We start from the raw sequence: 25,880 nt of genomic DNA, 5'->3' as shown, positions 1-25,880 counted from the left end.
AACAGTTTAGAAACTTCAAAGTGTTTTCTATCAAATTCTACCAATTATATGCATTTCCTAGCTTCTGGGCCTGAGTAACAGGAAGTTTACTATGGGCAAGTCAGTCAGGCAGAAATTCAGGATACTGCCCCCTAGCCCTAAGAAGTTTTAATACTTTCTCAGAATTAGCCATTCTTTACTATACTGGACAAAAATATATACGCAACTCGCAACAATTGAAAAGTTTTTCCTGAGTTACAGTCAATATAAGCAAAAGTTTAAGTTAATGATATTATTCCTTCAACATGCATCACTGGTTTACATGACTTCTGCTACTCCTGTCTGTAGTTTCAGCTCTTTTTAGTCATGATTGGAAGCCCAGGACAGAATTGGAAAACGTGGAATCGTATCCTCAGTTTGTTTGGCAATGTCTCTTACAGTAGTAGTTCAGCAGAGAATTATTTGCGCAGGGCAATATCATCAGTTTGTTGTCACATTTTGAACTTTCTGCTGTATAGAGCGAGAGAAATGGTAACTCCCACCCTGTGTAAAGTTTCAGATGAATGTCACAGAGGGTAGAGTCAAAACCAAGGCCCCAGTGAGAATTGAACTCACGACCCCTGGTTTACAAGACCAGTGCTCTAACCACTGAGCTATGGAGCCATACACCTCTGTATGAAGAATTGGAACGCTATAAAGAACACACCCATCAGAGAGTAAAAAAGAGACACACCTAAGTAACCAAACATGCAGGTTACCCAGTCTGGCTCCTGCAGTAAAAGCAGATTCCTTGTCATCCTTTGTTGTACATTTAATGACAAACTCTCCCAGGTCTATGTGACCCTCAGGCAGGACAGTAATACCCTCTTCCGACAACATCCGGTGAAATTGGAGAGCGCCAAATTCAAATGACAAAATCACAATATTAAACATTCATGAACATACAAGTGTCTTATATCATTTAAAAGCTTAACTTCTTGTTAATCCAACTGCGTTGTCAGATTTCAAAAAGGCTTTACGGCGAAAGCATACCATGTGATTATCTGAGGACAGCTCCCCACATCCAAATCTTTTTTTCAACCAATACATGCTTCACAAAATCACAAATAGCGATTCAATAAATCACTCACCTTTGAAGATCTTCCTCTGCTTGCAATCGCAAGGGTCCCAGCTATGCAACGAATATTCAGTTTGTTCGATAAAGTCCTTCTTTATGTCCAAAAAAGTCAGTTGAGTTGGCGCCATTGATTTCAGTAATCCACTCCTTCAACATGCATACAAAGGAATCCAAAATGCTACCGGTAAACTTCGTCCAAACAAGTCAAACAATGTTTCTATTCAATCCGCAGGTACCCTAACATGTAAATAAACGATAATATTTCAGCCGGAAAGAACGGTGTTCAATAGGAAAGGAAAATAACAAAGAGCACGCCCTCATTCACGCGCACCAAAAGCCTACTTTCCTGTTGAGCTCCCTTGGAAAAAACGACTATTACTTGTTCGTTTTTCAAGAAACAAGCCTGAAACTCTGTAGAAAAACTAAGACTGTTGACATCTAGTGGAATCCATAGGTACTGCAATCTGGGAGGAATTTTTATATGTAGGCCCATAGACTTGCATTGGAAAGGCCTGTTACTTCCAAAAACAAAGGATTTCTGGGTGGATTTTCCTCTGGGTTTTTCGCCTGCCATATCAATTCTGTTATACTCACAGACATTATTTTAACAGTTTAGAAACTTCAAAGTGTTTTCTATCAAATTCTACCAATTATATGCATTTCCTAGCTTCTGGGCCTGAGTAACAGGAAGTTTACTATGGGCAAGTCAGTCAGGCAGAAATTCAGAATACTGCCCCCTAGCCCTAAGAAGTTTTAATACTTTCTCAGAATTAGCCATTCTTTACTATACTGGACAAAAATATATACGCAACTCGCAACAATTGAAAAGTTTTTCCTGAGTTACAGTTAATATAAGCAAAAGTTTAAGTTAATGATATTATTCCTTCAACATGCATCACTGGTTTACATGACTTCTGCTACTCCTGTCTGTAGTTTCAGCTCTTTTTAGTCATGATTGGCAGCCCAGGACAGAATTGGAAAACGTGGAATCGTATCCTCAGTTTGTTTGGCAATGTCTCTTACAGTAGTAGTTCAGCAGAGAATTATTTGCGCAGGGCAATATCATCAGTTTGTTGTCACATTTTGAACTTTCTGCTGTATAGAGCGAGAGAAATGGTAACTCCCACCCTGTGTAAAGTTTCAGATGAATGTCACAGAGGGTAGAGTCAAAATCAAGGCCCCAGTGAGAATTGAACTCACGACCCCTGGTTTACAAGACCAGTGCTCTAACCACTGAGCTATGGAGCCATACACCTCTGTATGAAGAATTGGAACGCTATAAAGAACACACCCATCAGAGAGTAAAAAAAGAGACACACCTAAGTAACCAAACATGCAGGTTACCCAGTCTGGCTCCTGCAGTAAAAGCAGATTCCTTGTCATCCTTTGTTGTACATTTAATGACAAACTCTCCCAGGTCTATGTGACCCTCAGGCAGGACAGTAATACCCTCTTCCGACAACATCCGGTGAAATTGGAGAGCGCCAAATTCAAATGACAAAATCACAATATTAAACATTCATGAACATACAAGTGTCTTATATCATTTAAAAGCTTAACTTCTTGTTAATCCAACTGCGTTGTCAGATTTCAAAAAGGCTTTACGGCGAAAGCATACCATGTGATTATCTGAGGACAGCTCCCCACATCCAAATCTTTTTTTCAACCAATACATGCTTCACAAAATCACAAATAGCGATTCAATAAATCACTCACCTTTGAAGATCTTCCTCTGCTTGCAATCGCAAGGGTCCCAGCTATGCAACGAATATTCAGTTTGTTCGATAAAGTCCTTCTTTATGTCCAAAAAAGTCAGTTGAGTTGGCGCCATTGATTTCAGTAATCCACTCCTTCAACATGCATACAAAGGAATCCAAAATGCTACCGGTAAACTTCGTCCAAACAAGTCAAACAATGTTTCTATTCAATCCGCAGGTACCCTAACATGTAAATAAACGATAATATTTCAGCCGGAAAGAACGGTGTTCAATAGGAAAGGAAAATAACAAAGAGCACGCCCTCATTCACGTGCACCAAAAGCCTACTTTCCTGTTGAGCTCCCTTGGAAAAAACGACTATTACTTGTTCGTTTTTCAAGAAACAAGCCTGAAACTCTGTAGAAAAACTAAGACTGTTGATATCTAGTGGAATCCATAGGTACTGCAATCTGGGAGGAATTTTTATATGTAGGCCCATAGACTTGCATTGGAAAGGCCTGTTACTTCCAAAAACAAAGGATTTCTGGGTGGAATTTCCTCTGGGTTTTTCGCCTGCCATATCAATTCTGTTATACTCACAGACATTATTTTAACAGTTTAGAAACTTCAAAGTGTTTTCTATCAAATTCTACCAATTATATGCATTTCCTAGCTTCTGGGCCTGAGTAACAGGAAGTTTACTATGGGCAAGTCAGTCAGGCAGAAATTCAGAATACTGCCCCCTAGCCCTAAGAAGTTTTAATACTTTCTCAGAATTAGCCATTCTTTACTATACTGGACAAAAATATATACGCAACTCGCAACAATTGAAAAGTTTTTCCTGAGTTACAGTTAATATAAGCAAAAGTTTAAGTTAATGATATTATTCCTTCAACATGCATTACTGGTTTACATGACTTCTGCTACTCCTGTCTGTAGTTTCAGCTCTTTTTAGTCATGATTGGCAGCCCAGGACAGAATTGGAAAACGTGGAATCGTATCCTCAGTTTGTTTGGCAATGTCTCTTATAGTAGTAGTTCAGCAGAGAATTATTTGCGCAGGGCAATATCATCAGTTTGTTGTCACATTTTGAACTTTCTGCTGTATAGAGCGAGAGAAATGGTAACTCCCACCCTGTGTAAAGTTTCAGATGAATGTCACAGAGGGTAGAGTCAAAACCAAGGCCCCAGTGAGAATTGAACTCACGACCCCTGGTTTACAAGACCAGTGCTCTAACCACTGAGCTATGGAGCCATACACCTCTGTATGAAGAATTGGAACGCTATAAAGAACACACCCATCAGAGAGTAAAAAAAGAGACACACCTAAGTAACCAAACATGCAGGTTACCCAGTCTGGCTCCTGCAGTAAAAGCAGATTCCTTGTCATCCTTTGTTGTACATTTAATGACAAACTCTCCCAGGTCTATGTGACCCTCAGGCAGGACAGTAATACCCTCTTCCGACAACATCCGGTGAAATTGGAGAGCGCCAAATTCAAATGACAAAATCACAATATTAAACATTCATGAACATACAAGTGTCTTATATCATTTAAAAGCTTAACTTCTTGTTAATCCAACTGCGTTGTCAGATTTCAAAAAGGCTTTACGGCGAAAGCATACCATGTGATTATCTGAGGACAGCTCCCCACATCCAAATCTTTTTTTCAACCAATACATGCTTCACAAAATCACAAATAGCGATTCAATAAATCACTCACCTTTGAAGATCTTCCTCTGCTTGCAATCGCAAGGGTCCCAGCTATGCAACGAATGTTCCGTTTGTTCGATAAAGTCCTTCTTTATGTCCAAAAAAGTCAGTTGAGTTGGTGCCATTGATTTCAGTAATCCACTCCTTCAACATGCATACAAAGGAATCCAAAATGCTACCGGTAAACTTCGTCCAAACAAGTCAAACAATGTTTCTATTCAATCCGCAGGTACCCTAACATGTAAATAAACAATAATATTTCAGCCGGAAAGAACGGTGTTCAATAGGAAAGGAAAATAACAAAGAGCACGCCCTCATTCACGCGCACCAAAAGCCTACTTTCCTGTTGAGCTCCCTTGGAAAAAACGACTATTACTTGTTCGTTTTTCAAGAAACAAGCCTGAAACTCTGTAGAAAAACTAAGACTGTTGACATCTAGTGGAATCCATAGGTACTGCAATCTGGGAGGAATTTTTATATGTAGGCCCATAGACTTGCATTGGAAAGGCCTGTTACTTCCATACATGAAGGGACGTCGCGTGCGCCATCAGTATGGTTAGTGAGAAAGTCCATGTTGCAAATGTACCCTCCCTTACTAGACGTCCGACCACGTCCGATAAATCCGCGGACGGCGTCGGGCCGCTCACGGGGGCCGGATCTTCCAGGAAGTCATCGAACGGAGTCTCTCGGACCTTCGGTTTCCGTTTAATTAAATTTTCAAATTTTGGTCATTTCCTTGCAGTCCCGGATTATTCCACGAGAGGGCGAATGGAATCATATTGCAAATGTAACATATATCACCAATCGCGACACGGCTTTTTCTCCTAAACGGAAGATAATTCGAAGACGAAACTCGGTCTGCGTGGGTTTGGCATAATGAGCAGTTGGCCCCGAACAGGATGGAGTCGAGGCCTCGACGCTTTTCGAGTTAAGGCTATTTTTCTGGGATTGAAAGTCAAAGAGGAAAATAGAGTGCTGATTTGACCGCTTCACATCAAACTACATGAGCCTACGGTGTCAGGAGAAAAGGAACCATGCATTTACCAATGTTCATTTCAGAGAAATTGTACAATGACACATTGGTGATATTCAACAACAAGAGGGTTTTTTTTCAAAAAAGTTACATATCCAGTTGCAGCGTGTTCAGATGAGTCCGTTAAGGCAGGTTTCGGAGCTCTGCGAGATTTCTGTGATTTTCTGTGATTTTCTGAAACAACACACACTTGTTCAACACTCTGTAAATAAGTCAGTTCTTAACAGAAACACTTAAAACTCAATATTCTATAAGAGCCTAACGTTCAGATTCCTGTGTCAACCAGAAATGCCTTATAATGGTGTCATAGGGGCTGTTTTGAAGGGTTAAAAAGGTCAGATCTTTCCACAACTTCATATGTGTGACTAGGCAACCCTCATGAACTGTAAATCAGTCATTTATCCCATCAGATGTCAAAGAAAAGCTCTCTCAAACACACACACAGCAAGGACGGAGAGACACAGTGCGGTGCTTAAAGACACAAAGAGCCTGCAATGGCATTACCATTATCTCTAGGCTGAGACGAGTTCAATGAGACGCCCCGCTTGACCGTAGCTTGCTCGGTATGAGCGCAGCGACCGTGAGAAAACTAGGCCCAAAATGAGGCCTGCACCAATATGTCAAGTGCTTATGGGTGACAGTGAGAGAACCATTAGGGTTAGAAGCACAATTCAACCTCAGGAGCGTTCCTGAGGTCCTCCCGATCTGTGCAAGCCTAACCTTGACCCTGTGGCATTAACCCTTCACAGTGAAAAGAAGGTGTTTAGATCAAACTGTGTGCAATGACTTCTCTCCCCATAGGAATACATTGACAATTCTCCTAAATTCAACCTGAAGTCTATGTGGGTTATGAATGCCTTATGAACCTGTCTTCTATAACAATCCATCAGGCTACTGTGAGGTCTACCTGTGTCGATTCTAAGGTTCCTGGAGCAACCGGAAAATGTTAAAATCACCCTAGAGCTATTGTCATATAAGCAACCTGCAGATAGTGAAAATCACGCAACTCAACCATCTGTCATTCAGTCAATTCTTAAGGTAGAGACTTCATATTCAGGATTCTGTTTATGTCTACCCCAAAGACAACGTGTGTGAAGCAAGAGCTTCCTGTGACAACCGGAAGTTGTTAAAAACAGCCAAGAGCTATTGTCATATGGTCAACCTGCATATAGTGAAAATCACGCAACTCAACCATCTGTTATTCAGTCAATTCTTAAGGTAGAGACTTCATATTCAGGATTCTGTTTATGTCTAACCCAAAGACAACATGTGTTGAGTAAGAGCTTCCTGTGACAACCGGAAGTTGTTAAAAACAGCAAAGAGCTATTGTCATATGGTCAACCAGCATATAGTGAAAATCACGCAACTCAACCCTATGTCATCCAGCCAATTCTTTAGGTAGAGACTTCATATTGAGGATTCTGTATATGCCTACCCCAAAGACAACGTGTGTTTATTCTTTTTGCAAAAAAAACAAAAACACACACACACAATTTGGCCATAGGGACATAGTGTGGGGCTTAGAGTCTTATACCGCCTTCAATAGTTACTTTCGTTCAAATGATTCAAGAACCGTCAGACCTAGAGCTCCGAAATTTTAGAAACCTGTTCTAGAGCTCAAGTCGATAGTGCACGGTGATTTATGGGGCTCTAGAAGGTTCTCTGACCGAGAAACCGCCTCGTACATTTGCAATATTTTCAATTCATTTTGAATATCACGGACATGGCGACATGTAGAAATGTCCCAGAGTCGCAAGACTAGGTGCATTGAAACCGCCTCGGCCCATAGAGACGGACCCCAATGTCTCTGCCCGATAGCTCATTCAGGGACCCCGTAGTAACGCCCTGAAAAAGTGGATTTTCAGCACCAATTAAGGCCATTGCTCGGGCACCGAATGACCTATCAAGCCGAAACTTGGGATTCGGGGTCGCCTCACATAGGCCTACATATAATGTCAGAACTGGACCCGCAGCTATAACGTAACTATGTGTTTTATGTTTTTTTATGGTTAAAATTGAAAGCACTGTGAATTATGGGCCTTCTCTGACATATGTGATAGTTGGCTTCTATACGAGTTGGAAAAAGTGGATTTGGTGTCAGATGCTATCAGTTTGGTGTCAAAATGACATCTAATTGACTGATGGACGCTGACTGCTGGGTGACGAGCAATGGAGAGGAACCACAGTCACTGCCCGGCCATCCCGAGTTCATCGAGCCAGTCAATAATGCATTTCTGCAGTATTTTTGAGCATGCCTAAATTTGTGATGCTAAATGCCCATTGAATCATATTGCAAACGTAACGCGCAATATTGCAAATGTAACGCGCATTTGCACTATGATTCGACAGCAAAAAATATCACCAAAGTTGACATGATGAAATCAACACAACGAGCGATGGAGAGGAACCACAGTCACTGCACGGCCATCCCGAGATCATCGGGCCAGTCAATTATGCATTCTGAGCATGTCAAATTCGTTAAAAATGTTAAAAGCAACAGAGTCCCACTTCTCCCTCATTATACATGACAAGTAGACCATCTGCGTTGATTGATGGCTCAACATAGGGATATATATCATTTGGGCAGTATAAATGCCATTTGGACCATGGTTCACTGACTTTTGGGTTTGGAAACCGACTTCCTATGATCGTACATGGCAAACGGACAAACATACTGATTTGGCACATTCAATACTTTCATACATGTATAATTGACAAAAAAGAATTGGACATTTCATTTGCACATTTCTAATGGCATTTGGCAAAAAATATAAATTTGTCACTTTTGACTTCCTATGAAATCATATTCCAAATGCACAAATCATATGCCTTATGCACAAGCAAATATGTCACTTTTGACTTCCTATGAAATCATATTCCAAATGCACAAAACATATGCCTTATGCACAAGCAAAAACAACCCAAAAAATTATGTCAATAAAATATGTCAAAAGCATGTCCATACAGCTCTTATACATGTGTAATTGACATAAAAAAAAATTTAAAATCGAAAAACGGTCCAGAAACCACTTTTTTAGGGTTGAAAAGTTTTCAAAAAATATGTCATTTTTTCCAAATTTGACTCTTGGGACTTGAATTGTGTTACATTTGCAATATGAAAATTCACTGCGGAGAGCTCTAGCTATCTTTTGGATATTTGCTGTAATTTGGCACAAAAAAAAGCATTGGATATGTCATTTTGCAAAAAAAAAGAAAAAAAAATGTCACTTTTTTCCTATGAAATCATATTCGAAATGCACAAATCATATGCCTTGCGCACAAGCAAAAGCAACCCAAAAAACGACATCAATAAAAAACGTCAGAAGCATGTTCATACAGCTCTTATACATGTGTAATTGACATAACAATCGAAAAAAAATCGAAAAACGGTCCAGAAACCACTTTTTTACAAGGTGCTAAGTTTTCAACAAAAAAAATCATTTTATCAAAATCTGAGACTTGGGTAAGAATTGGGTATCATTTGCTGTATGAAAATCCAAGGTGGAGCGCGCTCGCCATCTAAAGGAAATTTGGGGTGTTACAATTGGCAATTGCCATCGGAAAATTGCCATATGATTGGCCCGGAGATGGGCTGCTTTGGGTGGTTTTTGCAATCGTGTGTATGATTCGTGCTATGCCAATATGTTGCCATGTTATTTTGTCCAAATCAGGGGGGTATTCCCTTACAAAAACAAAGGATTTCTGGGTGGATTTTCCTCTGGGTTTTTCGCCTGCCATATCAATTCTGTTATACTCACAGACATTATTTTAACAGTTTAGAAACTTCAAAGTGTTTTCTATCAAATTCTACCAATTATATGCATTTCCTAGCTTCTGGGCCTGAGTAACAGGAAGTTTACTATGGGCAAGTCAGTCAGGCAGAAATTCAGGATACTGCCCCCTAGCCCTGAGAAGTTTTAATACTTTCTCAGAATTAGCCATTCTTTACTATACTGGACAAAAATATATACGCAACTCGCAACAATTGAAAAGTTTTTCCTGAGTTACAGTCAATATAAGCAAAAGTTTAAGTTCATGATATTATTCCTTCAACATGCATCACTGGTTTACATGACTTCTGCTACTCCTGTCTGTAGTTTCAGCTCTTTTTAGTCATGATTGGCAGCCCAGGACAGAATTGGAAAACGTGGAATCGTATCCTCAGTTTGTTTGGCAATGTCTCTTACAGTAGTAGTTCAGCAGAGAATTATTTGCGCAGGGCAATATCATCAGTTTGTTGTCACATTTTGAACTTTCTGCTGTATAGAGCGAGAGAAATGGTAACTCCCACCCTGTGTAAAGTTTCAGATGAATGTCACAGAGGGTAGAGTCAAAATCAAGGCCCCAGTGAGAATTGAACTCACGACCCCTGGTTTACAAGACCAGTGCTCTAACCACTGAGCTATGGAGCCATACACCTCTGTATGAAGAATTGGAACGCTATAAAGAACACACCCATCAGAGAGTAAAAAAAGAGACACACCTAAGTAACCAAACATGCAGGTTACCCAGTCTGGCTCCTGCAGTAAAAGCAGATTCCTTGTCATCCTTTGTTGTACATTTAATGACAAACTCTCCCAGGTCTATGTGACCCTCAGGCAGGACAGTAATACCCTCTTCCGACAACATCCGGTGAAATTGGAGAGCGCCAAATTCAAATGACAAAATCACAATATTAAACATTCATGAACATACAAAGTGTCTTATATCATTTAAAAGCTTAACTTCTTGTTAATCCAACTGCGTTGTCAGATTTCAAAAAGGCTTTACGGCGAAAGCATACCATGTGATTATCTGAGGACAGCTCCCCACATCCAAATCTTTTTTTCAACCAATACATGCTTCACAAAATCACAAATAGCGATTCAATAAATCACTCACCTTTGAAGATCTTCCTCTGCTTGCAATCGCAAGGGTCCCAGCTATGCAACGAATGTTCAGTTTGTTCGATAAAGTCCTTCTTTATGTCCAAAAAAGTCAGTTGAGTTGGCGCCATTGATTTCAGTAATCCACTCCTTCAACATGCATACAAAGGAATCCAAAATGCTACCGGTAAACTTCGTCCAAACAAGTCAAACAATGTTTCTATTCAATCCGCAGGTACCCTAACATGTAAATAAACGATAATATTTCAGCCGGAAAGAACGGTGTTCAATAGGAAAGGAAAATAACAAAGAGCACGCCCTCATTCACGCGCACCAAAAGCCTACTTTCCTGTTGAGCTCCCTTGGAAAAAACGACTATTACTTGTTCGTTTTTCAAGAAACAAGCCTGAAACTCTGTAGAAAAACTAAGACTGTTGACATCTAGTGGAATCCATAGGTACTGCAATCTGGGAGGAATTTTTATATGTAGGCCCATAGACTTGCATTGGAAAGGCCTGTTACTTCCAAAAACAAAGGATTTCTGGGTGGATTTTCCTCTGGGTTTTTCGCCTGCCATATCAATTCTGTTATACTCACAGACATTATTTTAACAGTTTAGAAACTTCAAAGTGTTTTCTATCAAATTCTACCAATTATATGCATTTCCTAGCTTCTGGGCCTGAGTAACAGGAAGTTTACTATGGGCAAGTCAGTCAGGCAGAAATTCAGGATACTGCCCCCTAGCCCTAAGAAGTTTTAATACTTTCTCAGAATTAGCCATTCTTTAGTATACTGGACAAAAATATATACGCAACTCGCAACAATTGAAAAGTTTTTCCTGAGTTACAGTTAATATAAGCAAAAGTTTAAGTTCATGATATTATTCCTTCAACATGCATCACTGGTTTACATGACTTCTGCTACTCCTGTCTGTAGTTTCAGCTCTTTTTAGTCATGATGGGCGGCCCAGGACAGAATTGGAAAACGTGGAATCGTATCCTCAGTTTGTTTGGCAATGTCTCTTACAGTAGTAGTTCAGCAGAGAATTATTTGCGCAGGGCAATATCATCAGTTTGTTGTCACATTTTGAACTTTCTGCTGTATAGAGCGAGAGAAATGGTAACTCCCACCCTGTGTAAAGTTTCAGATGAATGTCACAGAAGGTAGAGTCAAAATCAAGGCCCCAGTGAGAATTGAACTCACGACCCCTGGTTTACAAGACCACTGAGCTATGGAGCCATACACCTCTGTATGAAGAATTGGAACGCTATAAAGAACACACCCATCAGAGAGTAAAAAAAGAGACACACCTAAGTAACCAAACATGCAGGTTACCCAGTCTGGCTCCTGCAGTAAAAGCAGATTCCTTGTCATCCTTTGTTGTACATTTAATGACAAACTCTCCCAGGTCTATGTGACCCTCAGGCAGGACAGTAATACCCTCTTCCGACAACATCCGGTGAAATTGGAGAGCGCCAAATTCAAATGACAAAATCACAATATTAAACATTCATGAACATACAAGTGTCTTATATCATTTAAAAGCTTAACTTCTTGTTAATCCAACTGCGTTGTCAGATTTCAAAAAGGCTTTACGGCGAAAGCATACCATGTGATTATCTGAGGACAGCTCCCCACATCCAAATCTTTTTTTCAACCAATACATGCTTCACAAAATCACAAATAGCGATTCAATAAATCACTCACCTTTGAAGATCTTCCTCTGCTTGCAATCGCAAGGGTCCCAGCTATGCAACGAATGTTCAATTTGTTCGATAAAGTCCTTCTTTATGTCCAAAAAAGTCAGTTGAGTTGGCGCCATTGATTTCAGTAATCCACTCCTTCAACATGCATACAAAGGAATCCAAAATGCTACCGGTAAACTTCGTCCAAACAAGTCAAACAATGTTTCTATTCAATCCGCAGGTACCCTAACATGTAAATAAACGATAATATTTCAGCCGGAAAGAACGGTGTTCAATAGGAAAGGAAAATAACAAAGAGCACGCCCTCAATCACGCGCACCAAAAGCCTACTTTCCTATTGAGCTCCCTTGGAAAAAACGACTATTACTTGTTCGTTTTTCAAGAAACAAGCCAGGAACTCTGTAGAAAAACTAAGATTGTTGACATCTAGTGGAATCCATAGGTACTGCAATCTGGGAGGAATGTTTATATGTAGGCCCATAGACTTGCATTGGAAAGGCCTGTTACTTCCAAAAACAAAGGATTTCTGGGTGGATTTTCTTCTGGGTTTTTGCCTGCCATATCAATTCTGTTATACTCACAGACATTATTTTAACAGTTTAGAAACTTCAAAGTGTTTTCTATCAAATTCTACCAATTATATGCATTTCCTAGCTTCTGGGCCTGAGTAACAGGAAGTTTACTATGGGCAAGTCAGTCAGGCAGAAATTCAGAATACTGCCCCCTAGCCCTAAGAAGTTTTAATACTTTCTCAGAATTAGCCATTCTTTACTATACTGGACAAAAATATATACGCAACTCGCAACAATTGAAAAGTTTTTCCTGAGTTACAGTCAATATAAGCAAAAGTTTAAGTTCATGATATTATTCCTTCAACATGCATCACTGGTTTACATGACATCTGCTACTCCTGTCTGTAGTTTCAGCTCTTTTTAGTCATGATTAGCAGCCCAGGACAGAATTGGCAAACGTGGAATCGTATCCTCAGTTTGTTTGGCAATGTCTCTTACAGTAGTAGTTCAGCAGAGAATTATTTGCGCAGGGCAATATCATCAGTTTGTTGTCACATTTTGAACTTTCTGCTGTATAGAGCGAGAAAAATGGTAACTCCCACCCTGTGTAAAGTTTCAGATGAATGTCACAGAGGGTAGAGTCAAAATCAAAACCCCAGTGAGAATTGAACTCACGACCCCTGGTTTACAAGACCAGTGCTCTAACCACTGAGCATGTCTGTAAGAAGAATTGGAACACATCCACGCTATAAAGAACACACCCATCAGAGAGTAAAAAAAGAGACACACCTAAGTAACCAAACATGCAGGTTACCCAGTCTGGCTCCTGCAGTAAAAGCAGATTCCTTGTCATCCTTTGTTATACATTTAATGACAAACTCTCCCAGGTCTATGTGACCCTCAGGCAGGACAGTAATACCCTCTTCCGAGAACATCCGGTGAAATTGGAGAGCGCCAAATTCAAATGACAAAATCACAATATTAAACATTCATGAACATACAAGTGTCTTACATCATTTAAAAGCTTAACTTGTTAATCCAACTGCGTTGTCAGATTTCAAAAAGGCTTTACAGCGAAAGCATACCATGTGATTATCTGAGGACAGCTCCCCACATCCAAATCTTTTTTTCAACCAATACATGCTTCACAAAATTCCAAACAGCGATTAAATAAATCACTTACCTTTGAAGATCTTCCTCTGCTTGCAATCGCAAGGGTCCTAGCTACGCAACGAATGTTCGATTTGTTCGATAAAGTCCTTCTTTATGTCCAAAAAAGTCAGTTGAGTTGGCGCCATTGATTTCAGTAATCCACTCCTTCAACATGCATACAAAGGATTCCAAAATGCTACCGGTAAACTTCGTCCAAATAAGTCAAACAATGTTTCTATTCAATCCGCAGGTACCCTAACATGTAAATAAACAATAATATTTCAGCCGGAAAGAACGGTGTTCAATAGGAAAAGAAAATAACAAAGAGCACGCCCTCATTCACGCGCACCAAAAGCCTACTTTCCTGTTGAGCTCCCTTGGAAAAAACGACTATTACTTGTTCGTTTTTCAAGAAACAAGCCTGAAACTCTGTAGAAAAACTAAGATTGTTGACATCTAGTGGAATCCATAGGTACTGCAATCTGGGAGGAATTTTTATATGTAGGCCCATAGACTTGCATTGGAAAGGCCTGTTACTTCCAAAAACAAAGGATTTCTGGGTGGATTTTCCTCTGGGTTTTTGCCTGCCATATCAATTCTGTTATACTCACAGGCTTCTACTTCTAGCTTATACATACTATAAACATATTACGGACACAGTATATTTTACATTAGTCATATTTTTGGTTTTATTTTACGTCCCACCCTTCAGTTACCCTCAACCACTCCCACCAATCTCTGAAAACCATCCCATTTACTTTTTGTTAGCTGCATGTGTGACATAACTCCACCAGTTGTATTTATGATATCCTTCAACAATTATTATACAATTTGTAAAAAAAAATAAAAAATCCCAAAATAATATTTTTTTGTATCAATTAGTTGATTTGTCTTTAGCTGTAATATTTGTTGGAATAGGCCTATTTCTTCATTATTTTCTGGTGGATTAAACTGAAATTGCAACCAGCGTTCTGGCTTGTTTAAAAACAGTGATATTTTATTAAAGTAATGTCAATAAATCCTGGCTAATAAGCATTAATGGGCAGTCACTACCATCACGGGACTTGTATTAATTGTTTTATTCTGTGTTATTACAACATTCAACCCATATAATGCATAGTGCATTTCATGTTTGAAAAAATAATCGAAATCATAATCGAAAAACGTGATGTATTAATAATCGAACTGAATCCGAACCGACATCAAAAATCAGTAATTGCTCAGTGCTAGTGGACAGTATAGTTTTTAGTAGCAAGTAGGAATTACATCTCTGGTTAAATAGCGTTTTTCATCAGTATTGTTTCAGATCAAAAATGTTTGGGCGAGTTATAATTGTTAATTAAGAACAAATACAGACTATCATCATAAAGCAGTCAACACTTCAAGAAGTGTTAACTTGCAGTGGTCAGACAACCCCTTCAGTGAGTCGCCTGAAGATGGCGGTCAAACCCCACACATGATTCTGCTAGGCGCCTGTTTGGGGGAGCGTCTGGTGTTGGAATAGTTAACGTGGGGCCGTCTTGGCTTTAGTGACTTTCTTTCTTTTTTAAAAAAAGAAAAAAGAACCGACCGAGCAGCAAGAGGGGTGGGTTGCAGAACTGAACAGGACATACTGAAGGGGAAAATAGAGGGAACGCTAATGCTACAAAATATGGAGTCTTGCCCGATGTACATGTGTGTGTTTTACAATACATTGATGTAGCCAGCCAATATTTTATATTTATTTGAACAATTTTTTTGTGTGACATCTGCAATGATGAGGGTCGGGGTTTTGAGCAGGACCGCAGCGATAGTTCTCTGTCTTTTGGGATGCAATGTGTGGGAAGCGGTAACCAAAACCCTGCAAGATGACAACGCTCTAAACGGTAGGTATCTGATACAAATGGTTCACTTGGTTCAAAGTACTTGTGAGATGTTATGCCCAATATGTTCGTCTTGCTAGCTAGTTGCTTGTATAGCTAGCGATAACTTGGCGTTGATGGCTTATTATGTGCTGACTTTAGATATTTATCTGGCAACGTTAGTTAGCTTTTCAATTGGCTAGTTATATAACGTTAACGTTAATTTGGCAGGCTTTTTCAGCCACGAAACTGTATACAGCCGTTATCTCTCTGTGGTTGTTCATGTTTCATTTAGCCAAGGTATTATATCATTTGAATGGTTTGAAGTGCTTCTGTGTCTCACAACGTGTCCTCAACTGAAACAAAAACACCTCACCATCTTACCTAGCTAGATAGCTAGACCTAGCTGATATTGCATGTTGTTGGCAAGAGGCTAGCTAACGTTAGCTAGTTAGCTACTGTAGCTAACGTTAGTTGATGCTAAGTTCTTCTGCAGCCTCTCAATTGTAATGGATAATTTTGGTGCAAGCCTTAGCTAAAACATGTTTTACTTGTCCTTATTCAGATAAGGTGGAAACGTAATTTGAGCATGTTTTTATTTTATTTAATGTATCATTGTGTAATGCATTGTTTTCAGACCAGCAGTATTCCACGAGAGAGATAACGTTCATGCATTTTGTGTATGAATTTGACCACGTATGCAGTAGATTCCTCCAGACATGATTATAAGCTAGATGCTGCAGATGTGAGTGGGAGGAAGAATCTCACACACACCACCATCTCTCATAAATGAGTGAAAGGCAGTATATGACAGGTGGCTTTTGCTTCACTGCCTCTTCCTTCACAGCCTCCTGCTGAGATGGAGCTGAATTGGGGGCAGTGCTGGAAATGGTTTAGGCTGGGCCCAGCGAACCTATTTGTATCATTCTGTGGTTTTATTCATTGTTACAGACATGAGTGAAATGGCAACACACACACTTTAAAGCGTAGTTAGAATCGCTGCAGATTTATTTCATTCATCCACTCCAAAGCTTCGCTTTTTTAAAGAGAAGAGTGCTTCCAAGACTAGCCGCATCTGTTTCTCTCATTTACTCACGCACTTATTCTTACACACACACTACTTTGCTTGGAGAACTGTGCAGCTATGTGTTGTTGCTTCAGTTATTATTCTAATTTTGTTTGTTAATCATATTGCTGTGACTGAATGTGTGCGCGTAGTTGTGTGAGGCCCTAACAAACAGTAATTTATTAGACTATTTTGTGTGCCCTGTCTGTCTGTGTAACTAAATATTAAGTGTCCCCAACTATCACGTGATGTCAACACATGACGTAGGTGCCTATTAAGTTCCGTAGCGAAAACGATTGATGCCTTGTGAGCGTCTCAACTCAGTATTTTGATTGACCCCCACACTCCTCTATTTCTCTCGCTCTCTCTCTCTCTCTGACCCAGTCTAACCTTCAGACCCTCCCTGGGGCTCTTGTTGATAGGGGGGCTTCTCCTCTCCTCACGCATAGCTAGCTATATATATGGAGGCAGACAGACGACACATAGCTAGCTATATATATATGGAGGCAGACAGACGACACATGGCTAGCTATATATATGGAGGCAGACAGACGACACATAGCTAGCTATATATATGGAGGCAGACAGACGACACATGGCTAGCTATATATATGGAGGCAGACAGACGACACATGGCTAGCTATATATATATGGAGGCAGACAGACACATAATTATAGATCGAACTCTCATTACTGCAACCCATAATACACTACAACTGGGAACAGACTCACTGCAGCCAGGGCTAGAGGACAGGGTGCCAGGAAGACCAAATCATGTTGAAGAGTCTGTTTGTTTGTGTGTGCCTATGCATATGCATATGACATACTGCAATGCAGCACTCTGCTTATCCTTGGGGCCTGTGCACAGACACTACTATAACAGTGCTTTATACACACATGATCTAGCACAACATCCGTATTGGTTGAGGGATTGCTGCAACAGTTTTCCACCAGATCTATAATTTTGTAATACATATGTGTTTCTGTCAGAACGAAATCAATGACCTAATTATTGGATTAAGAGGGACTGAATAAGATCTGTGATTTTTGTTTAAGAAAGCACTAGGCAAAACACTGAATAAAGTACAGTGTCTGTTCTATACCTTCAAATTACATTTTTTTTAATCTTATTTTTCTGTCACAAAATAGATATTATAGCCTAGCTATCATCGTAACAGTAGCTATATTATTTGGAAATTCTGTACATATTTCATAGGTTTTTTTATATGATTTATTTTTATTGTTTTTTTGTTGTTGTTTTTTTTAAGGGGTGGATCAGCTTAATATTGCAGAAAGATTGTTGCTTCCATCAATGTAATTGTTTGCATCATTTCCAATCCCCCATATACTTAGTAGCAGACAATTACAGAATATATATATACTTTTTAAAGAATATACCTTTTTATTCCCACAAACCCTACCACCCTTCCCCCAATTGGAGTAAACTAATAAACACTTAGGCTTCTACCTTCAGTTTATACATCTTATACACATTTTACAGACACAATCTATTTTACAATAGTTATATTTTGTTTGTTTTTAGTCCTTCCTCTATTTCTGATGTACATATTTCATTATTTTGTATGTATTTTATTTTACAAAATGTGTATTTTTCAAAAGCTAAATGTGTGCAGATCAAGTATTGATATCATGAATTGGATTCCTGCCTGTAACTTGATGAAAATCATTGTTGTCAACAAACTAGCTAATGCTAGCTAGCAGAGAAGTTGAAGGCGCGGAGATGCCCTGATGACATCGAGCTGCCTGCCCTTGGACATGCTGACATGACCACCACCTCCGACCAGCACCTCTGCTGACCATCTAGCAGAGCTTCTAAATCCTCTCATGCCCGCGGCGGCCCATCTGCGGGAGGCTTGAGGAAGCACTCCAACTTGATCGAGCTGATCTAGCTACTTTTGTAGCCTAAATTTCTTTTTACATTACATTTTGTTGTTTATTTTGCTTAAAAAGTGCTTTGAGCTTCTGTTTGCAATGAAAAGCACTATAAAAGTTTAATCAATTATTATGATTTTTGTGTGTGTAAAATATTACTGTCCTCAGATGTTTAGTTCGTAGATTTTGTGTATTACAAATGGTTTTGTTGGAAAAAGCTATATATCCATTGTTTAGCTGGATTACCATTTTTGTATCCTGTATGTTTAACATATGAATTCAAAACATGAATTAGCCTCATGCTGTAGTGTTTGGTTAGAGTTAGGCCTAATCCCAAATGGCAAAATGGTGTGTGTGTTGACGTCACAAATGTATCATTTCTACAATTCTTTATTAAATGTCCAATGCAGCCATTTTTTTTATCTCTATCTTACTGTGATTGTTTTCCATTATAATGGTAAAAAATTAACAAAAATAGCTTTTTAGCGAAGAGCAATTTCTTAAGCAATAATTGAGCTAGGACTGTCTGGGAGTGGTCTGAGTGGGGAAGGAGAAACTGAAAACTAGCTGTTAATAACTTTATTATTGGTCTATTAAGTAATGTATCGCCTGGTGATGTTACCAGGCAGGCCAAAACTCCATTCCACCAAAACAGGCTGACGTTTTTCTTTTTTTCCAAACAGCTCTTACACTAAAATGGCACTATCATATTTTTCACAATATTATTCCAACTTTTATAGTTTGGAAATGTAATACAAAACACAGGAAAAGGTTTTGACTGCAGTGGGTCTGATTTAAAAAAAAAAAAAAAAAAAAAAATATATATATATATATATATATATATATATATATATATATATACTGCTCAAAAAAAATAAAAGGAACACTTAAACAACACAATGTCACTCCAAGTCAATCACACGTCTGTGAAATCAAACTGTCCACTTAGGAAGCAACGCTGATTGACAATACATTTCACATGCTGTTGTGCAAATGGAATAGACACCTGGTGGAAATTATAAGCAATTAGCAAGACACCCCCAATAAAGGAGTGGTTCTGCAGGTGGGGACCACAGACCACTTCTCAGTTCCTATGCTTCCTGGCTGACGTTTTGGTCACTTTTGAATGCTGGCAGTGCTTTCACTCTAGTGGTAGCATGAGACGGAGTCTACAACCCACACAAGTGGCTCAGGTAGTGCAGCTCATCCAGGATGGCACATCAATGCGAGCTGTGGCAAGAAGGTTTGCTGTGTCTGTCAGCGTAGTGTCCAGAGCATGGAGGCGCTACCAGGAGACAGGCCAGTACATCAGGAGACGTGGAGGAGGCCGTAGGAGGGCAACAACCCAGCAGCAGGACCACTACCTCCGCCTTTGTGCAAGGAGGAGCAGGAGAAGCACTGCCAGAGCCCTGCAAAATGACCTCCAGCAGGCCACAAATGTGCATGTGTCTGCTCAAACGGTCAGAAACAGACTCCATGAGGGTGGTATGAGGGCCCGACGTCCACAGGTGGGGGTTGTGCTTACAGCCCAACACCGTGCAGGACGTTTGGCATTTGCCAGAGAACACCAAGATTGGCAACTGGTGCCCTGTGCTCTTCACAGATGAAAGCAGGTTCACACTGAGCACATGACAGACGTGACAGAGTCTGGAGACGCCGTGGAGAAAGTTCTGCTGCCTGCAACATCCTCCAGCATGACCGGTTTGGCGGTGGGTCAGTCATGGTGTGGGGTGGCATTTCTTTGGGGGGCCGCACAGCCCTCCATGTGCTCGCCAGAGGTAGCCTGACTGCCATTAGGTACCGAGATGAGCTCCTCAGACCCCTTGTGAGACCATATGCTGGTGCGGTTGGCCCTGGGTTCCTCCTAATGCAAGACAATGCTAGACCTCATGTGGCTGGAGTGTGTCAGCAGTTCCTGCAAGAGGAAGGCATTGATGCTATGGACTGGCCCGCCCGTTCCCCAGACCTGAATCCAATTGAGCACATCTGGGACATCATGTCTCGCTCCATCCACCAACGCCACGTTGCACCACAGACTGTCCAGGAGTTGGCGGATGCTTTAGTCCAGGTCTGGGAGGAGAACCCTCAGGAGACCATCCTCCACCTCATCAGGAGCATGCCCAGGCGTTGTAGGGAGGTCATACAGGCACGTGGAGGCCACACACACTACTGAGCCTCATTTTGACTTGTTTTAAGGACATTACATCAAAGTTGGATCAGCCTGTAGTGTGGTTTTCCACTTTCATTTTGAGTGTGACTCCAAATCCAGACCTCCATGGGTTGATAAATTGGATTTCCATTGATTATTTTTGTGTGATTTTGTTGTCAGCACATTCAACTATGTAAAGAGAAAAGTATTTAATAAGATTATTTCTTTCATTCAGATCTAGGATGTGTTGTTTAAGTGTTCCCTTTATTTTTTTTAGCAGTGTATTTGTCACAGACTGTGTAAAACCTTGCAGTGCTACTTTTTTCTCAGTGATTGAGGTGGATATATCTCGTTTTAAAACAAAATGTGATTGTTTCATTTCAGAGACACAAACAATTTAGTGATAAGTTTCAAATAAACATGTCTGTCATTTAACAAGTCACGATTAGATGGGGGGGGGGAACACACCAATCTCTTTCAGAAGTTCTTTAAACAAAAATAAATATAATTTACCAACATTTCTGAAAATGGATAAATATTAATTTGGAATGAAACGCTTCAAATATACCTTCAAGTCAGTTTGCATTGTTTGTGTCACTGAAAGTGAAGGTTTCATATAAACCCACACAGTACCTGAGTATGTTTTCTGCAGTTCGTCCACTATGTCTGTGAGTTTCTCCACCCTAACCCAGATTGGCTTGCCATGCCCCAGAGAGACAGAACAACACCAGCACCCCTCATTCTGAAACAAGACCTCTTCAAAAACAAAGTAGTCTATCATGCTCGTTCCCCACTTCTTTATACACACAAAACCAGGAAGTGATGAAGGAAATGGAGAGTGTATGATAAATAGACCTAATAAGAGCAGAAACGGAGAGAGATGAGGAATCCCCAAAATATTAATGAGATGACTCAAAGGATTTATTTTCGTAGAACACAGAACACTGTAGTTTCCTAGTGTGCCAAGGAGGAGTTTGAAAGGTTGTGATGGTACCAAAGAATGCCCCCATCTCTACTATCCTTCAGAGTTGAGGGGATTATTCTCTCTATACTGTAATCTCTGCCTACTCATTTACTGTACTGGAATACTGATCAGGATATTTTAAAGAGAGAATTTGGTAGGTTATGTTAAAGATGTTGTGGTGGATTATCCCTATCCTATTACATTTTTGTGTGTTTGCGTTGAGCGGGGGGAGAAAAAAATCAACAGCAGGGGTTGAACCGGTACACACACCAGGAGTTAACAGTATCTAGGACCAGATCTGACAGTTTAATAACCACTAACCATGGATACCATAAGCACAACCAGTCAACCTTTGATAGGAGTAGCCCTCCATCAGAGCCGCTAGTAGCCACAGACAGAGGATGCTACTGTCCTCCTGCCATTATTATGGCTCAGTGATGATGTCCTACTCCCTCTACCTCACAGCAGGGTCTGATCAATAACATCTACACACACTCACACAAACATAATGATACACACTGGCTCTACCTCTCACACCCATACTGTCTGTCTCACACGCGCCCTGCTGCTCTGGCTGCTGTTGCTAGGGCTAATTGGTGGTAGATCTCAGCATCAGGTCAGGAAAAACTCCCTTTGATGCCTTTATCCTCCATATGGCACACAGACAGACAGACCGACCGAGAGCCTGTTACTGAGAGAACGACTGGTTTAACAGGCTTGCTGAAACACAACATTTCTCTTCCTACATGCGTGTGTGTGTGTGTGTGTGTTTTTACGATGCACTTCTTTCAGAGGGCTGTAGCCTGTTTTAAGGATGATGTCACCAGAGATTTATAGGATCAGAATGGGGAGGTGTGTGTGTGTGTGTGCCCGCCCCAGTCTCCCAGGGGAGCTGTTCAGAGTGAGCACAGCTGGTACCCTGACCTCTGTGTTGGGGGAACGCCATATTTTCACTACCCTTAAAAGACCCACTACAGTGAAACTTAAAATGTTTGTTGCAACTAGTTTGGTAAGTGATATTTTTGGGCGACCTAGATAAAGAATCTGTAGTAGTCCGTCTCCTGTAGTCTGTATCCGTCTGACCCTCTGTGTGTCACTGTGTCTGTTACCTGAATAATCATCCAGCCTGGGGAGATGGGAGTGGAGGGAGAGCATGCTCTGGGATTGGGAGACAGGGTAAGAGTGGGTGTGTCTATGTAAGGGTAAAGGATGTGTATGTACGGTAGGGGGGAGGGGCACACCCTTTCAGCCTTAATTAAGGGCCAGTGATCAGACACCACTCCCCTTATCACAGAGACAAGTGTCTGCCACAAGAGGACATGTAGATGAGAGAGGGGGTGTGTGTGTGAGGGAGGGTTTGTGAGAGGGTGTGTGTGTGTGTGTTTGTGAGAGGGGGTGTGTTTGTGAGACAGGGTGTGTTTGAGAGAGGGGGTGTGTGTGAGTGAGACAGGGTTTGTGAGAGAGGGGGTGTGTGTGAGTGAGACAGGGTTTGTGAGAGGGGGGTGAGTGAGACAGGGTTTGTGAGAGGGGGGTGTGTGAGACGGGGTGTGTGTGAGACAGGGTTTGTTACAGGGGGTGTGTGTGAGACAGGGTTTGTGACAGGGGGTGTGTGTGTGAGACAGGGTTTGTGACAGGGGGTGTGTGTCAGTGAGACAGGGTTTGTTACAGGGGGTGTGTGTGAGACAGGGTTTGTGACAGGGGATGTGTGTGTGAGACAGGGTTTGTGACAGGGGGTGTGTGAGAGGGTGTGCTTGTGTTGGTGCGTGTGCACATTAGAGGTCGACCGATTTAATCGGAATGGCCGATTTAATTAGGGCCGATTTCAAGTTTTCATAACAATCGGAAATCGGTATTTTTGGACGCCAATTTTATTATTATTATTATTATTTTTTTTTTACCTTTATTTAACTAGGCAAGTCAGTTAAGAACACATTCTTATTTTCAATGACGGCCTAGGAACGGTGGGTTAACTGCCTTGTTCAGGGGCAGAACGACAGATTTTTACCTTGTCAGCTCGGGGATTCAATCTTGCAACCTTACGGTTAACTAGTCCAACGCTCTAACCACCTGCTTTACATTGCACTCCACGAGGAGCCTGCCTGTTACGCGAATGCAGTAAGAAGCCAAGGTAAGTTGCTAGCTAGCATTAAACTTCTCTTATAAAAAACAATCAATCAGTCATAATCACTAGTTAACTACACATGGTTGATGATATTACTAGTTTATCTATCCTGTCCTGCGTTGCATATAATCGCTTAGGTACACGTTGCTCCAACCATAAACATCAATGCCTTTCTTAAAATCAATACACAAGTATATATTTTTAAACCTGCATATTTAGTTAATATTGCCTGCTAACATGAATTTCTTTTAACTAGGGAAAATGTGTCACTTCTCTTGCAAACAGAGTCAGGGTATATGCAGCAGTTTGGGCCACCTGGCTTTTTGCGAACTGTGAAGACTATTTATTTCTTCCTAACAAAGACAGCCAACTTCGCCAAACGGGGGATGATTTAACAAAAGCGCATTTGCGAAAAAAGCACAATCGTTGCACGACTGTACCTAACCATAAACATCAATGCCTTTCTTAAAATCAATACACAGAAGTATATATTTTTAAACCTGCATATTTAGCTAAAAGAATTCCAGGTTAGCAGGCAATATTAACCAGGTGAAATTGTGTCATTTTGTGTTCATTGCACGCAGAGTCAGGGTATATGCAACAGTTTGGGCCGCCTGGCTCGTTGCGAACTAATTTGCCAGAATTTTACGTAAATATGACATAACATTGAAGGTTGTGCAATGTAACAGGAATATTTAGACTTAGGGATGCCACCCGTTTGATCAAATACGGAACGGTTCCGTATTTCACTGACAGGAAAAACGTTTTGTTTGAGATGATAGTTTCCGGATTCTACCATTTTAATGATCAAAGGCTCATATTTCTGTGTGTTATTATGTTATAATTAAGTCTGTGATTTGATAGAGCAGTCTGACTGAGCGATGGTAGGCACCAGCAGGCTCGTAAGCGTTCATTCAAATAGCACTTTCGTGCGTTTGCCAGCAGCCCTTCGCAATGCATTGTGCTGTTTATGACTTCAAGCCTGTCAACTCCCAAGATTAGGCTGGTGTAACCGATGTGAAATGGCTAGCTAGTTAGCCGGGTGCGCGCTAATAGCGTTTCAAACGTCACTCGCTCTGAGACTTGGAGTAATTGTTTCCCTTGCCCTGCATGGGTAACGCTGCTTCGAGGGTGGCTGTTGTCGATGTGTTCCTGGTTCGATCCCAGGTAGGAGCGAGGAGAGGGACGGAAGCTTTACTGTTACACTGGCAATACTAAAGTGCCTATAAGAACATCCAATAGTCAAAGGTATATGAAATACAAATCGTATAGAGAGAAATAGTCCTATAATTCCTATAATAACTACAACCTAAATCTTCTTTCCTGGGAATATTGAAGACTCATGTTAAAAGGAACCACCAGCTTTCATATGTTCTCATGTTCTGAGCAAGGAACTTAAACGTTAGCTTTTTTTACATGGCACATATTGCACTTTTACTTTCTTCTCCAACACTTTGTTTTTGCATTATTTAAACAAAATTGAACACGTTTCATTATTTATTTGAGGCTAAATTGATTTTATTGATGTATTATATTAAGTTAAAATAAGTGTTCATTCAGTATTGTTGTAATTGTCATTATTACAAATAAAAAAAATAGTCTGATTAATCGGTATCGGCTTTTTTTGGTCCTCCAATAATCAGTATCGGTATCGGCGTTGAAAAATCATAATCGGTCGACCTCTAGTGCACATATACGGCACAGGAGTAAGTAGATAGTGTAATAGCAGAGAGATGAGGAAGGTGTGTGTCTTGAGTTGATGAAATGAATTGCTCCTCTGTAGGTGACTGTACTAGACTGAGCTCCTACTTATTTCACTGATGAAGTATAGCTAAAGTATCCTTGTTAGCTGTTAGCACACATTACTGTTGTTTACATAACCTGCCAGACCAGACATTTATTTAGTGTTGGTACCAAGTCACCGTTAAGCTGTTAGCCAAGCTCCTTTATGAAACAAGCTGAAATGTGCTTGTGTGTGTGTGTGCGCATACTCTGTTTTTAAAGGTCTAGCTCTCTTTTTCTGGTTGTCCTTTCTCTCTGTCTCTCTGTCTCACTCACTCACACCGTTTGAC

At 40.5% G+C, this 25,880-nt stretch overlaps 1 protein-coding gene and 4 non-coding genes across 5 annotated transcripts in view; 1 reads left to right on the top strand and 4 right to left on the bottom strand.

Annotated features, from left to right (window-relative positions):
* Positions 1–569: 569 nt before the first annotated feature.
* On the bottom strand, positions 570–642 carry trnat-ugu (transfer RNA threonine (anticodon UGU)). Its single transcript has one exon. It is a non-coding gene; the product is annotated as a tRNA-Thr (tRNA).
* Positions 643–2,271: 1,629 nt separating this feature from the next.
* Positions 2,272–2,344, bottom strand: trnat-ugu (transfer RNA threonine (anticodon UGU)). The gene has a single exon. It is a non-coding gene; the product is annotated as a tRNA-Thr (tRNA).
* Positions 2,345–3,974: 1,630 nt separating this feature from the next.
* On the bottom strand, positions 3,975–4,047 carry trnat-ugu (transfer RNA threonine (anticodon UGU)). The gene has a single exon. It is a non-coding gene; the product is annotated as a tRNA-Thr (tRNA).
* A 5,830-nt stretch (positions 4,048–9,877) lies between these two features.
* On the bottom strand, positions 9,878–9,950 carry trnat-ugu (transfer RNA threonine (anticodon UGU)). The gene has a single exon. It is a non-coding gene; the product is annotated as a tRNA-Thr (tRNA).
* Positions 9,951–15,221: 5,271 nt separating this feature from the next.
* LOC115187445 (protein FAM171A1) overlaps positions 15,222–25,880 on the top strand; it is a 41,930-nt gene continuing 31,271 nt past the window's right edge. Inside the window, exon 1 of the mRNA XM_029746502.1 lies at positions 15,222–15,638. Within this exon, the coding sequence (XP_029602362.1) occupies positions 15,527–15,638 (112 nt within the window). The 5' untranslated portion in view covers positions 15,222–15,526. The remainder of the gene's footprint in view (positions 15,639–25,880) is intronic.

Source organism: Salmo trutta, chromosome 3 (assembly GCF_901001165.1).
Source record: "Salmo trutta chromosome 3, fSalTru1.1, whole genome shotgun sequence".
Classification (NCBI taxonomy): domain Eukaryota; kingdom Metazoa; phylum Chordata; class Actinopteri; order Salmoniformes; family Salmonidae; genus Salmo; species Salmo trutta.
The sequence above is the reverse complement of the archived record's forward strand: the minus strand, read 5'-3'. Positions and strand labels throughout refer to the sequence as shown.